General features: G+C 46.9%; 1 protein-coding gene across 1 annotated transcript in view; it reads left to right on the top strand.

Moving 5' to 3' along the window:
- The window catches only part of LOC148507498 (complement C3-like), a 134,980-nt gene that overhangs the window by 85,489 nt on the left and 33,534 nt on the right, over positions 1 to 15,957 (top strand). Inside the window, exons 17-22 of the mRNA XM_088446066.1 lie at positions 3,245 to 3,454; positions 5,554 to 5,707; positions 6,752 to 6,837; positions 9,363 to 9,502; positions 12,386 to 12,598; positions 14,965 to 15,028. Of these exons, the coding sequence (XP_088302192.1) occupies positions 3,245 to 3,454; positions 5,554 to 5,707; positions 6,752 to 6,837; positions 9,363 to 9,502; positions 12,386 to 12,598; positions 14,965 to 15,028 (867 nt within the window). The remainder of the gene's footprint in view (positions 1 to 3,244; positions 3,455 to 5,553; positions 5,708 to 6,751; positions 6,838 to 9,362; positions 9,503 to 12,385; positions 12,599 to 14,964; positions 15,029 to 15,957) is intronic.

Below are 15,957 nucleotides of genomic sequence, written 5' to 3'. Positions count from 1 at the left end.
GGCTTGGAGGCACAACGAGGGGTCGGGGTAAGCTGCTAGCATCAGCTGAAAAAAGAGAAACATTGTCATGCTCCCTGCCATAGATAACAGAGGCCCTGATTCAGAGCCGGACGCTCTGACAGAGCGCTCGCTCTGAATCAGGGCCGTCCCTCTGTTTTTTTTGAGCGGCCTCCTGGCCGCTCCCATAGCTGTGGGTGATCAGCTATAGCGAGCGGCCAAAAAGATGGTCGCGATGGTCAAGACCATCGCGATCATCTGGGTTAGCGATGAGACCCTTGCGGTAGGGTCTTATGTCGGCAAGCCCCAGTGGACTTCCTGCACTAATAGAGCAGGAAGTCCACCTATTGACATCAATAGTGATGTCAGTAGGGCCACCTGCAAACGGCAGGCGTCCTGCAGGAACGCCTCCGTTTGCCCAGCCAGCCCCCCTCCCCGCCTTCCAAACGGGGCGAGCTGTCGATCAACATCGACAGCCGCCCCTCTTGGATGCGTGCGCCGGAGCGAGTGCTTTTTGCGCTCGCTCCAGGGCTTGCGCACTGGCCCACCATTGACCCGCTTGCGAGCGCTATGCGCTTGCGAGCGTGTCTGAATCAGGCCCACAGTATCTACACCATCGAAGGCAAGAAAAGAGACTATTGGTGCCAAACTGCTGATGGTTGCTAAGCAGCTATAGTCGATGGCCATCCCAACTCGGGGGCCTGATTCACTACGGATCACTATTGCGATCGCAGCTGCGATTACGCACACAGGTACACTGCGAAAATATGCTAATGCTTGCAATCGCAATGCCGTCGCAGGCCAATATAAAGACGCCCACTTCCCCCTACTCAACATCGGTACCATCAAGTAACATCGGAGCCTAACGCACAATTGCTCAAGGTCAGACCTTACTCTGAAATTGCTAACCTTTCGGTACGCAGCGAGAGCACAGGCAGTGACTAATTTATGCACGCCCCTGTAACGGCGTTCAAACGCACTGACACGCCTGCATTTCGCCATCCAGCCCCCTCCAACACCCCCAAACGCTCACTTCCTGTCAACCACTCTGCGATGGGTCTGAGCGGTCTACAATGTGCAGTACGAAAGAATCGTCCGTCTGCCTGCGTATTCGCAACACCGATCCGTAATGATTCAGGCCCTCTATCTACAGATTTGTTTGTGTACCTTTCATCCTACCTGTTGCCTCTTGTTTGCCTCCACCCTCCATCCCTTCCCCAGGTTTGCCTCACCCCCCTCCTCAAATCTGCCTCTTCCTCTCGTTCTCATCTGTGTGTCTGCCCCCCTCCCAGTATAGAGAGTGAAATCCCTCTATCTGCTTAGTATATTGTACTCATGGTCTTATATAGTAAGGTCAAATAAAATATATCATAGGACTTGTGAAAGCTTTGCTTCAATAATCTAGCCTCATACATCATTTGCAGCCAGTACAGTTGTTTTAGTGTTCATATGGGGCAGGTTAAGGGGGAGATGTACTAAGCTTTGGAGGAAGATAAAGTTGAGATAGATAAAGATAGGTTGAGAGAGATAAAGTACCAACCAATCAGCTTCTGTCATGTTACAGGCTGTGCTTGAAAATGACAGCTGATTTGTAGCTACTTTATGTCTCTACACTTTATATCTCTCTAAGGGCGGGATGTACTAAACAGAAAAATGTGGTAATACCCCCGAAATCTACGTATCGCCTACATCGCTCAGTGTGCACGCATCTTTGCGCACTCCCATGGTCCTTAGCAACTGTTGGTAACAGAGAAGCCGTGACGTGGCCCAGCAGCCTCCCATGTATTTGCAAATGCATGCAACTAATATCTCTAAATTTCTATGACCATATAGTCTTCATATATTGTTGCAGGTATTATTCAGTGTGCTGAGGTACAATAGGGGGTTAAATCCCCCTCCTTTTTCTCCTTAGCAACTGTCGCCAGGTTTGATGCGCTGAACATCAAACCTAGCGCTATTGCTCGCAGCCAGTGCATTGTTAATGAATGAACGTGATCATTCCGTTGTTTATTAAAGTCGTCCAGTGTTGAGGCTCAATTACTGTTCATGGGCATTCGTTCAGACTTCAGAACGAATGCCCGTCGCCAGGGCCGTAACTAGGGTAGTGCGACCAGTGCCATGGCACAGGGTACCGCAGGGCAGGGGGCGCTGTTTGGGGCTGTCAGTTTTCCTGTTTATTATCATTCTCACTTGTAGTTTCCTCTTCTTTTATCCCCAGCATCTCCTGGCCTCTCCTATCTCTTCCCTGGGCCTTCCCCAGGAGGCCATGGCCCGTTTTCAGGTGCACTATCTTATGTCCCTATTTAAAAAATGGGGAGGGGGGCGCCAATGCTCAATCTGGCACAGGGCACCAAGAAATCTAGTTGCGGCTCTGCCCGTCGCTCCAGTGTGTACCCAGCCTAAGGCGGGATACATCTCCCCTTTTATGTGTTTTAAAAGATCAAAACATAAATGTAAAGGCATTAGCACATCTATAATGGGCATTGGGTTCCAGACGGGCCCACACCCTGCACCCATTTAATATACTTACATCCTGCTCCAGCTGCAGTAAACTCGGGAGATTTGCCTAGAAAATGGCTCCTGTGCCATTTTCCCGAAGATATGCTCATGCACAATGACGGAACCACTGGGAAAATGGCGCTGACCCCATTTTCCCAGATACAGTGTATGCACGAGCAGACTCTAGCACAATCCAAGGGGGCTGCCCACATGCTCTCCCCTCCCATACAGAGAGATGTGTAATGGCACCATTATATGTAAATGGTAATGTACTGTAGGGTGCCACACATACCAAATGTCTCTCCTGGCTATATACTGAAGACCATATTTTGTCCATATTTAAATATTCTGCTATAAAAGATGACTTTTTTTTGTACCATTTTATTTCTTTATCAACCGTTATTTATTAAGTTATTTATATAGCGCGCGCATATTACGCGCATATATAGCGTGTTACAGAGAATATTTAGCTGTTCGCACCAGTCTCAACTCGCCTGTCTCTCCCAAACTATATTTCGGTTGTATAAAATAAATACAGATGTGTAATTAAGTCAGAACTAAGGCCAAGTGCAGTGCCCCTGCATTGTGTGCCCAGCTATACCCTGCCTGTGTGCCCAGCTATACCCTGCCTGTGTGGACTAAGTTGTAATTATAAATAATAACACTATCTTACATCTATATCAGTAAATAAAATAAAATGAATAAAACATCTGTCATATAGATACTTAATCTCTGTCTTCTGCACCAGCACTTCAATATCAACATGATGCACGTCTCCGGCGCTGTTGCGAGGACGGCATGCTGGAGAACCCCATGGGGTATACATGCCAGAAGCGGGCAGGGTACGTCTTGGATGCTGGAGAGTGTGCTCGAGTCTTTCTGGAGTGCTGCAAATTCATCTTTGAGCCGCAGGTGATCAGGGGACGTCCCAAGTTTGTTAGAAGACCAAACACGATCTGTAAGTACCAGTAGATTCTAACAAGGATATTGGGGATGATATAGGATCGGACGAGTAGTGTATGTGCTTCTCATTACTGTGCATACATATACTGTAGTAAAATAATTGTACAGGTTTAAAGCTGGGTATGCACTAGACGATGTGTGCCCAGCGTGATGTCACTAGCGGTGGGACCCAGCGGCCAGCTACCCCTCGGGCCCCCACAAGTCCTCGCAGCGGGGGTAGCCTATGACGAGATTCACGCTGAATCGCGTTAATATGACCCCGCCCCCTGCTTTACAGTGCCGGTAATTGTGGCACTGTGTAGTTGGTGAGGGGTCAAAATGATGCAATCACATGAAAATGCCCCCCTCACCACCCGCAAATGGTGGGTAATATGTCTGGCCACGCCCCCTATGTCAGCCACGCCTCCTGCTATTCCGACCGGGCTTCTCCCTCCTGGAGGGGGCAGTCAGAATGTCGGCAAGCATGTTAGAAGTGCAGAGAATGGCTCCCCCCGATAAGAGCTGCCCTTTGCGATGACCCCGGATGGAGGGTCTCCTGGGTTTAACACCCAGAAGTCCCAACTGGCGTCCTTCTGCGCATGCGCAAAAGGATGTGGGGCACGGGGGTGATGGGAGGGATTCAATCAGATCCCTCTCAGTGGTAGCATCACGGTAAGATTGGGTAATGCCACCAGCCGGTGGCACACCGGGAAGAAGCACCGGAATGCATCACATTTTCCCCTTCAATACTTCCTGGCCTTACTGTCATCCCTGATCTGCAGAAGATGTCAACTTGCATGTGTGTGTGCGCCTGTGCACTTGCATTTCTATTCCCTGTGATACTGTAGATGTTATTGCCACTAGAATAAACTGATAACTGGCTATGTAGAGCTCAGATACTAATGAAGGAAACTTTATTAAAACTATCAATTAAAACTACCAAATACAGAAGCTCTGCTGATAAAATTGAAGGGAGCACTTATACAGTCAAAATATCTGTTGAAAGGGGATATTAGTGTAAGGTGGAAAACCTGAACTGCAAAGTCATCCCAAGCCATAATAACACAATCTGCAGTACTTTGATAACAGATTTATGATAGGTCCAGACAACTAGGGATCCGCCAGTGTCTGGATCAAAATGAATCTCATTTCTCTTTTATAATACAATAATTTAAACAATAAATAATTATAAGTGATTAAAAGTACTGGGAACATGAGGAAAGGGTGACATCTATTGGCAACAGGAGAGAATGCAACTATCCTGAAACATATAGATACAGTACTGCAGACAGAACAAAGAGTAACTATATTGTTTCTTTTGATGGGAGAAGACAAATAATACAGAGTCCTAGGTTTAAGAAATAAGGCCACTTAGCAGAAAACAAGTACAGTAGATAGTAAAGGAAAAACAAAGACAACAGGCACAGTATTTAATTTAATATATTTTTTATTTCTATAAACACATTTTTCCTATCTTTATTTCATACTAAATTAAAGATTTTAAGTATTTCACCTTTTTGATATCAAGGGGATATGTTTTCAATGTATACCAATAAAGAAATATTCTTTTAACACATTGTCGGTCCTAGTGCACCCAGACGAACGCTCTTCTTTTTCTTGTTTTTTGTGCACTTGCATTTCTATGTCTGCAGTTTGAGTTTCACGTTTCTTTAATCACGTGAACAGAAGTGTATGGGCCTGGGGCTGAAAATGCTGAATGGCCTATTGTGAGAAGTGGAGGAGGTGTGGCCAGTGCTGTGTGGGTGTGGTCAGTGCAAAGTGGGCGTGTACTCCTTCTACACTATCATCCCCAATGTCTCCCTAAATATGTAAAAGTGGAAGAATTGAGTAATTCCTTGAGGAAAATAGAAATACAATTGTAGCACTTATGCTTTATGGCCGACCCTGTGGCCAGCTGGGCGGCTGGTCTTCATTCTGCTGTCGCGATGGACGGCCTATTTTTATGTGGAGGCCTGGATCTGTAGCCCAATCCGCCCCATTGTTAATATGACCCTGTATAGAAATTCATTATGGTGTCTGACAGATTCTGTGACACCAAAGGCTTCTGTTTCCTCTCAGAAATTCTCTTCTTTCTTGTTCTTTTCTCTCTCTCAGTTCATCACAGTTCTACCATTGTCGGCGCTGGTACCTCTGAGAGTGGAAGCCTGGATGGCGACTACGAATCTATGGATTTCGCCTCACGCAGTATCTTTTCCGAGAGCTGGCTCTGGAGGGTGGAAATGCTTCCCATGAAAGCAGACAGGAATGGGTAAGTGTAGCTCAAGTGAAAATCAATGCAATAGTATTAGTAGCAGGCCCGCAGAAAACAATTCCTCATAAAACTGATATTTTATTATTATTAAGTTCTTTTTATGTGGATTTTAATAAGTTTTAGCATATTACTTTCTTCAGTGCTGGTGGTTTTCCAAATTCAGCCGTTTCCCACAATCCCTGTATGGGCGTGTCACCTCTGGTTTGTGTCCTGAAGCCATGGTCTGTATGCGCCTGAGATGCACTGCATATGCGTCCCGATAGTTAGTGCTGGGGAACACAGATTGCAATTGCATGGAAATCCATGCAATGCCAATGAGCGTTCCTGGGTGGTGACTGGGGGTGTCAGTGTCAGGGACTGAACCCAAAGACGCAGTTAAAATGGAACTGGCGGCCATGCACCAGTTGGTATTCTGAGCTCTAACCATCGATGGTGTGACTATTTGCCCACAGCAGTGGATTTGAGCCGCAACAGTAGGAAGCCCATCAGCTGCGGCCTTAGCATTAAATCGCAGTAGCGGCTGCAACAAAAGTCTACTACAACCTCTGAATCAGACCTTAAATGTGTAAAACTGTGGTATACGTAAAGGAGAGCAAGGACGGGATAGAGAAGTTTGTTGCTTTGATGATAGGAGTTCTTGGAAGCTTTGGGTCTGACTCTGGGAGAGCTGTGATCGTGGCGCATTGCCGGTTTAGTTGTCAGCGCTTCCTCATCAGGTGGTATGAAAGCCACCTGATGCAGAAGCACACGCAGCTGAATAGGCAGTGGCTGGGCAGCTCCGATCGCTGGTGGCCTGCGACTGGTGCAGAGATGGAGACAACCCTGGCAAGGCTCCAATCTACAAGTCCAGGACACAGAGCAAGGGCTCTGGAGGTGGAAGCGGGACAATGGAGGAGAGGTGCCCCTTCTAGTTCTGGTGTCTAGAGGCGAACGCCTCCATTGTCTCCAGCAGTTTTATAATCTTGACTTTAACTCCCTTGTGTACAAGCATGGAGAGCATTCATCCATTCAGCTTACTCTATTATCTTTCTTCTCACACAGGGATTCATCAAAGACTGTTTATACAAACTTTCCAGAGTCAATCACCACCTGGGAATTTTTGGCCATCAGCATTTCTGCAAATTCAGGTAATTTCCCAAATATCTATTCAACTAGATTGTAAGTTCCGCTGGGGCAGTGACCAGTGGCGGCTCCAGAGGTGGGGACGCAGCACAATGAAAAATCAAAGTACTAAAGCTGGGTACACACTAAACTATGTGTACCCAGCGAGATATTGCTAGCAACGGGACCCGGTGGGGGTGCCGGCATCAGCAAGTGCATACACACCGGCATCGACAGAACGACAGCTGGTGCCCCCACTAATGATATCGCCCATTGGACCTGCAAAGGGGCTTGTTGTGTACTGATCTCTAGCTATGTCTAGACGCCACTATCACTTATTTTGGTATAAACTAAGTAGCGCATCATTTACTCTTGTCGGTTCAGTTTTATGAAGTAGGGTACAGACAGCAGATTGCTTAATTCTGATCATAATTAAGATAAAGAAAGAAAAGTTCTAGATGCGCGCTGCTAAAGAGTGTATCCAGCAAATTATAGACATAGAACAGAGGTTAGATTTGTAGAATAGAACCTTCCGTTGTGTTGGCCATATTATAGAGCCCCCAGTGTTTTGTTTTTGGTTTTCACAAAGCCACCCTCAAATGTTTTGCTTCAGATTCGGTTTTGGTTTTGGATTTCCTTAAAATTGATAAACACAGCTAAAACCATGTAATTTGGACCTGGGACTCAGTTCTTCTCGGAAACCCCAAAAGTGATCCGAGCCGAGACTCGATTCGACTCGGAACCCCAAAGTTTGGGTGCGTTCATTTTTCAGGAAAACCAAACCACATATGTCTAATTTAAACCCTAAAACAAATGTCTCAAAGGTGGAATTTGTCTTTAATTTATAAAATACCATGATGGGACTAGCAGGATACATACAGACGACTTTTGTTTATTTAACTGAATACTTTGCTTTCAGCCCTTCTAATGGTGTGCAGTCAGGAAGCCGATGGTCGAAATGCCGACTGATGGCTTCCCAACTGTGCAATCCCAACAGGAGACTAATGATAGGCGTCGAAATCCCAACGCCTATCATTATCCCTAGGCCTGGAGCCCAACGCCCGGCAACCCTCTCCTCCCGGGCAGTGGGCTCTTACTGCCACAGGGGGGGAGGGTTAGGTTAGGGGCTCTGGGGGAAAATTAGGGTTAGGCACCCCGGGGGGAGGTTAAGGTTAGGCACCCCCCCGGTAGAGTAAGGTTTAGGCTGCGGGGCTGGGGGGGTTAGGTTTAGGTACTTACGGGGGGGGTTAGGAATAGGCAGTAGGGGGGGAGGTTAGGGTTAGGCAACCCTAAGGAAGGGTTATTGTTAGGGGGGAGAGGGTTAGTTATACTTACCTTAATTACTTGTCGGGATCTTCACTACTGCCGGTCTTCCAGCGTCAGGATTTGACGTAGGTCCGGCGGTCATTCATACTGATCCCCTTCTAATATATGGTAAGCCTCACATACATGGACACAAGCCTAATGCCCACCCCATCGTGCAGAAAGTATTGATAGAGGGTGAACCGTAATTTCTTGAGCATCCCAAGTGCACTGACAGCTCCTTCCATATGACCCTATAGATACCATACTGGTGTCCACGCGTACAAGTCTGTACTCATTCAACACTATAGAGCCTGACTGGTAATCAGCAGCCTTTGCAGGTTTTACTAGTTTTGATATATCGTTTAATCATAAATAACTTTTCTATGAATTAGCAGACAGTAATAAAGTAAAGAGGTGCCAATCTTCTCTACTGTAGCTGGGATATTTTTTTACTGTGGCAGGAGCACCCCCCAGGAAAGTGCATTGAGTTGATAAAGGTAGCACAGGAGGAGGTTGGAATTTGTTTGAATAATGACATTTTTGTACAGAACAGACTACTAAGAATTTCCTAGCTTTTGGGGAGAGGACCGTGGCACCATACAATATGTATCAGCCCAGTAAGATGCCTAAGTGATAATAGATCTTACAGTGGTTGGCACTAACAGAATGTGAGGATACAGCCAGTGCTGCAGTATAAGACCAGCACAGCTGTACCATCTTCTGCATCGGTTGGCAATGACACCAATTCCAGGGTGCTGGGGGGGAGCAACTAAAGTGACAGCACAATCACGCTGATCCCTGACACTTCCTTCCCTCTGGCATTGTTAATTGCGTTGGCACTTGTAGTGATAGCCTGGGCACTGGCTCGGTTACTGTGGGGAGGAAAGGGGTTTGTCTTAATATTAATAAACAATGCGCGCCTGGATGTGGTTCGGTGTTGATAAATCGGGTTACCTATAAACCTGGCAGGCCATAACACAAGCAGAACGCCAACACAGGAACATCCCTACTCTCTTAAGACTCATTTATCAATGGGTTTTATCACTCACAACGAGTGATAAAACTCACTGTGTATGATAATGCTGCTCCAGCCAATCAGCTCCCAACTGTCATCTGTTTAAAAAGTGACAGTTGGGAGCTGATTGGCTGGAGCACCATCATTGTGAGTGATTAAACTAGTTGATAAATGAGGCCTCATAGATACAATGTGTCAGCACTCACATGGCTCCTCTACATTGTCTCCCAGGCATCTGTGTTGCAAAACCGTACGAAATGCTGGTCAAAAAACCTTTCTTCATTGACCTGCGGCTTCCATATTCTGTGGTCCGTAATGAGCAAGTGGAGATCCGAGCCGTCCTGTACAGTTATGTAGACAGAGAAATCCAGGTACTGTGTGGAAATGGGAGGGAGGGGGGTGTTATATTTTGCACTGACTCTGTCCTATTTGATTAAACAGTATTTATATCTCTGTGTAATGATAAGGGTAATGTTCTAACTAGTCTTTTTTATTGGGCCCTTCCTCATATCCACACATTGGGCCTGATTCAGACCCGCTCGCGAGCGCTATGCGTTCGCAAGCGGGTCGATGGTGGCCCAGTGAGCATGCGCACGACGGAGCCGGCTCCGTCATGCGCATGTGCGAGGCCCGATAGCGGCGGGCAAACCGTTGCTCCGGGTCTCGTACCAAAGGAAGCGTGCTGTCGATGTTGAGTGACAGCACGCCCCCTTTGGTGGAGTGACTACCCAAACGGAGGCGTTCCCATGTGAAGGCCTCCATTTGGGGGCGGCCCCACTGACATCACGAGTGATGTCAGTGGGAGAGATTTCAGCTCTGTTAGAGCCGAAATCTCTCTGGGGCTTGCGGCAACGAGACCCTACCACAAGCCCGATGGTCACGATGGTCTTGAGTCTTGACCATCGCGACCATCTTCCTGGCCGTTCTCTATAGCTGTGGGTGGTCACCCACAGCTATGCGAGCGGCCAGGAGGCCATTCTAGAAAAAAAAAGACCGGCCCTGATCTAGAGCGAGCGCTCTGTCAGAGCGTCCGGCTCTGAATCAGGGCCACTGTGCACCAGTGTATGTGGCCACTTAAAGTGTCATTATATTTTAATATTTGGATTTTAATACTCACCAGACATGGGCACCAGGAGGGGCCCAGTTGACGGATCTGCATGTGGTTTTACTGTACTGTAGCTATCTTACTGATCAGACCAAGCCTAAAAGAACCTGCTTTTTTTATTTAACCAGTCTTAGGGGTAAATTTACTTAAGTGAGAGTTTTTAGAAGTGAGTTTTTGAAGAGATGTTGCCCATAGCAACCAATCAGATTCTAGCTATTATCTTCTGGGAGGTGGAATTTAAATGTTAAGTAGAATCTGATTGGTTGCTATGGGCAACTTCTCTTCTAAAACTCACTTCTAAAAACTCTTACTTTAGTAAATTCACCCCTTACATTCAATTTTTAAAACCAGTGGTTCTTTTATCAAATGGTTTGTATGCTTGTCATGGAAAAAAAAAATGGGATGGTTCTTTCACAAAAATACTATTTTGTGTGCAATTTGCCCCTTTATTATACCTGGCGTTTTCCAAACAATACCTAAATTGAGCTAAAAAGCGATAAGTTGCATAAAAGGGCATGGACTTTTCCCATATGGTGCCACAGTATTATGCGAAGGGTTAAAGGCTATAAATTCTGTATGGTATGGAAAACTATCATGCTGTGATTGGTTAATCTCTCAGTGATGCTTGCCGGGATCTCTAAATGTGGAGGATCGCTAATCAATAAACAGCGATCTCTCTATAAACCTGATGTCTGCACAGTAAATTAATTTATTGCCTACTGATTAAAGCTGTAAACATCAGGGGCCTAATTCTGAGGTAGTCGCTATGTCCATGTTGGACGAGTTGAAATGGAGGCGAGCTACTGCCCTGGCTCAATCTCCAAAAAGACCTCATTCCCTGTACCAAGATGGCTGCCATAGTTAGTACCACTGCGTCACTCTTACACAGGGATAAGATGACCCAGCGCATGCACAGTACTTAGGACGGCGGCCATCTTGGTACAGGGAATGAAGCTTTCCTGGAGGAGCGGCAGCATGGAGCCTGTGTTCAACAACTTGTATATTTTTATGCCCATCACCCAACTTGCCTATCAGTTTCTTTATATATGTTTATATTTTTAGGCCCATCATCTCCCCTTGGCCCTTTATATTTTATGTCCATCTTTATATATTTTTATAATGCATAGCAATTGATGCACTCCAGGGTACTGGTAGTCTCTTACATGATATAGTAAAACAATCCTGTGATCTGCTGATAGCAGCAGACAAATTGTCTATTAAAGGGATATTGGGGTCTATTTACTGAGCCTTGGATGGAGATAAATTACCAGCCAATCAGCTCCTAACTGCCATATCTCAGGCTGTGTTTGAAAAATGACAGTTGGAAGCTGGTTGGTACCTTATCTCCATTCACTTTATCTTCATCCAAGGCTTAGTAAATAGACCCCCATAAGTGAATTATATTATATCGTTATCTACGCTATCTCATGTATCCTGATGATCAGTGTAGGAACTAGAGATGTGCGCCACCGCCGACCCCCGTGTTTTGGTTTTGGATCCGGATTTATCTTTGTGTTTTGGATCAGTATTTAAAAAAAAAAAAACAGCTAAAATGACGTCATTTTATCCAATTAGCATGCAATCCAAAGCCCGAGTTAGGTTTTTAAATCCACGGGAAGATCCGAACACGGACTCACTTCGACTGGTACCCCAAAGTAAAGTGATTCCGAACTCAGACTCGATTCAACTGAAGACCCCTAAATTCGGTTGTTGTTGGTTCTGAGAACCAGACCAGCACATCTTTAGTAGGGACCTATATAATTAATGTCAATATCACATTAGACTTCAATTGGTTACTTAGGAAAAGACTTTGAAATATCCCTCACCGTACAGCTGAGTCATTTTTAATGCATACAGTATCACAGTCACAGTCTTGGGCGCCCCTAAAACGGTCCCAAACACATCTGGATTTGAGTTGCCACCCCCCCTCCATTGCCGCCCACAACTGGTCCTTTCCTGTCAATCACTTTGCAAATAAATTCTCACTGTGAGCATCATTGGTAATGGAAAATGGCGAATTTGCAGAACACCGAAAATAGTTCAACTGCAAAAACATCGGCTTTGCGTCCTTCTTTATGATAATGAGCGCCATTGTTTCTGCAGAAACCCTGAGCAATGATAAATAACCCGTTCCATCTTTTTTTAACAGGTTAGAGTCGATCTGATTTTCAACAAGAAGATGTGCAGTGCGTCAACAGCTGAAGCCAACTTCCGCCAGGAGGTGATCATCGGACCCCTTGGCACTCTCGTTCTCCCATTTGTCGTCGTTCCCCTCGAGACTGGGAGCCTTCAGATAGAGGTGAAAGCATCGGTTAAAGATTATTTCATCACTGACGGAGTGTTAAAGAATCTGAAAGTCGTGGTGAGTTCTGGGGACAAGGGAGAATGATTTTCCCACCATCACGCTATCATCGTAGCTGAAGTAATCGTCCCCCTCATTGAAATTCTGGGTGAAGGAGAAGCTCTCATATGTGTCAAGCAATTGTGACATTAAGATCTATTAAAAGCTGTGTATATAACTAATGCTGGCAACACACCCAGCAGCTTTGGTGCTGACATCGGCCAATTGACCTGACTTGTGGCTAAAAAAACAATTAAGGGCTCAATTTATAAGGGATGAATCTTTCTCTGCTGATTTTCTTCATATGCTGTCACCAGGGGCGTCTAAAGAGACAGCGCACTGAGCACACTACATTCTGAGCACTAGTAGACTCTAGCGCTGTGCCAGAGTCTACTGAGCCTGCACAGGTCTCCGGGGAAATGGCGCGACAGCCATTTTCCCAGTGATTTTTCTACTGCACATGTACAAAATGCCATTTTCTGCCGCCAAGACTCCGAAGGCTCCGGTGTGCGCCAGCTCCGGCGTGCGCATGCGCGAGACCCGGCCAGCGATGGGCGCTCCGTCGCTACGGGTCTTGCACCAAAGCGGGGCAGCTGTCCATGGTGATTGACAGCTTGCCCCGTTTTGGGGGCGGGCAGGGGGCGTGGCTGGGCAAACGGAAGCATTCCTGCAGGAATGCCTGCCGTTTGTGGGCGGCCCTACTGACATCACTAGTGATGTCAGTAGGTGGACTTCCTGCTCTATTAGAGCAGGAAGTCCACTGAAGCTTGCTGCCACGAGACCCTACCACAAGGGTCTCGTCGCAAGCCCAATGGTCGTGATGGTCTTGACCATCGCGACCATCACCTGGCCGTTCGCATAAGCTGTGGGTGAAAGATGGTGCCAGGTGAGGAGCATACGGTGCCAGTGCGTCACATGGTCAGGCACAGTGGTCAGTCCTGGGTGCAGGGAGTGCGGTGCGGACCCCCGTCCTTTCCTGGAACCGTGGGCCCGTTTGCACTGCAGCTATGATAGATCCACCATACCACTATGTGGGGAAGTGAATAAAAGAGAGAGTGGGGTCCCCAATAGAAGTTATAGGTTTATCAGCTGAAACCCTCTTCCTGAATTAGAAGAAGCAGTGAAAAGCCCGGTTATTATCACAGTTAAATGATAAAAGGCTTTTCCCCTGATTTATAAGCGGAGCCCTAAATGCCCAAAAAGGGTTCTTCCTAAATCATTAGGAACGTTATCCGACCACTACTGTGCGTGTGATTGTCTGCTGACTGCGCGAATACATAGGACCCTGCCACACCTAAAGAAATACGGTCACTCAGCTAAGGGCCGAATTAGACACTAAGGGGTGTATTTACTAAAGTGCTGGTTTTTTGAAGTGGAGATGTTGCCCATAGCATCCAATCAGATTCTAGCTATTATCCTCTAGAAGGTGCTAGATAAATGTTAAGTTGAATCTGATTGGCTGCTGTGGGCAACATCTCCACTTCTAAAAACCCTGCACTTTAGTAACTATACCCCTAATTCTGTCACCTGGAGCTCTGCCTGAGCGGCAAGCTTGGCCTGTGAACTGAAGCGTTTGTACTTCGCTTACTATCCGCTCTTCCAGCCCTCTAGCGCAGTTCCTCAACTCTAGCTTCTGCAGAATGGCGACATTAGGGTTAGGCTGAGGGGGGATGCTTAGAGTTAGGCTGCAGAGGGGGGTTAGGGTTAGGCTGTGGGGGGAGAGTTAGAGCTTGGCTTCAGGGTTAGGGCTAGTGTTTGTTTTTGGGAGGAGGGTTAGTGTTTTTCTGTGGGAGGAGGGCTAGGGTTAAGCAGATGTGGGAGAGGTAGGGTTAAGTTGTGGGTTAGGTTAGGAATAGGGGTTACAGTACACCCTTCTGGAACTGCTGACTCCACCAAAACTCCCCATCAGCTGTCACCTAAGGACCAGAAGACACTGCTGGACCTGGAATGCAGATAAGTCGGCGCCGCTCCACATGGCCCCAAACTTTTTGTCGACATTCTAATCATGCCCACATTTCAACATGGTCGACACGATGAACGCTGAGATGGTCAATGTAAACATATCGACATGCTGCTTGTCGACATCAGGGCCCTGGTCGAGATTCTCATGTCCACGTTATGCCGACACGATGTATGGAGAGAATACATACCAAACCACCCCCCACCCACCCCGACCTAACATCAGATTCAATGATTGAGACTTCAGCTTTTAGTAGAGAGCTAAATATGCAGGATGTGGCTACAGTTGTCTTTATGTCTTTACCTTATAGCAGAGTTACAGTTTAATTTCAGGGTAATGCTGAACAATAAATATTACCTTGATGTTCCATTTCTGAAAACGTTAAGGTGTAAGCAATTATTATTCATCCAATTATTTTCTTTCACAGCCAGAAGGGATGAGAATACTTAAGAACATCCAAAGTATCATCCTGGATCCTCAACGCTCAGAAGGTGAGCTGTACAGTAACTCATCCCGTCCTACCTCTGGAGTCCCTGAATTAATAAGTACAACATTCATCAACCTATTGTATACTGTCAGTGATACCTGCCTAGACTTCCGTTGACATCTCCCACTGCTTATTCCCCCATTTATCACCCTATCTAAGTGCTTCTCAAATTCAGTCCTTGGGACCGACTAACAGTACCAGTGTTCCATATCTCCTTGCTGACACAGTTTTAAAGAATCATAGGCGGTTCTAATTATTTCACTTGTGATTCTGGGGCCTACTCTATGGGGGGCAGTGCAAATGAACACTGGCGAGTCTGACTCAGCGGTGCTACTGCGCATGCGTATACTAGAGTTCACACAGGCGCAGAAAGGGGGTCATTCAGACCCGTTCACGAGCAAAGGACGCTCGCAAACGGGTCGATGTTGCCCCACTGCGCATGCACACGACGGAGGGAGCTCCGTCGTGCGCATGCGCGAGACCCGTATAGCGACAGGCTCTCCGTCGCTCCGGGTCTCGCACCAAAGGGGGCGTGCTGTCGATGTTGATTGACAGCACACCCCCTTGGGTGGGCGTGCCGGCGGCGTGACTGCCAGACGGAGGCGTTCCCAAGGGAACGCCTACCGTCTGAGTCCGGCCCCACTGACATCAGTAATGATGTCAGTGGGAGTGATTTTGGCTCTGATAGAGCCAAAATCACTCCTGGGCTTGCGGAAGCGATACCCTACCACAGGGTCTCGTCGCAAGCCCGATGGTCGTTATGGTCAAAGACCATCGCGACCATCTTTTTGGCCGCTCGCATAAGCTGTGGGTGGTCACCCACAGCTATGCGAGCGGCCAGGAGGCCGCTCCAAAATTAGCTGGGACAGCCCTGATTCAGAGCGAGCGCTCTGGTCAGAGCGTTCAGCTCTGAATCAGGCCCAAAGCCCCAGC

The sequence above is a fragment of the Taudactylus pleione genome, unplaced genomic scaffold, assembly GCF_031769625.1.
Source record: "Taudactylus pleione unplaced genomic scaffold, aTauple2 ptg000393l, whole genome shotgun sequence".
Classification (NCBI taxonomy): domain Eukaryota; kingdom Metazoa; phylum Chordata; class Amphibia; order Anura; family Myobatrachidae; genus Taudactylus; species Taudactylus pleione.
Note: the sequence above shows the minus strand (reverse complement) of the source record. Positions and strands in the feature narration are given on the sequence as shown.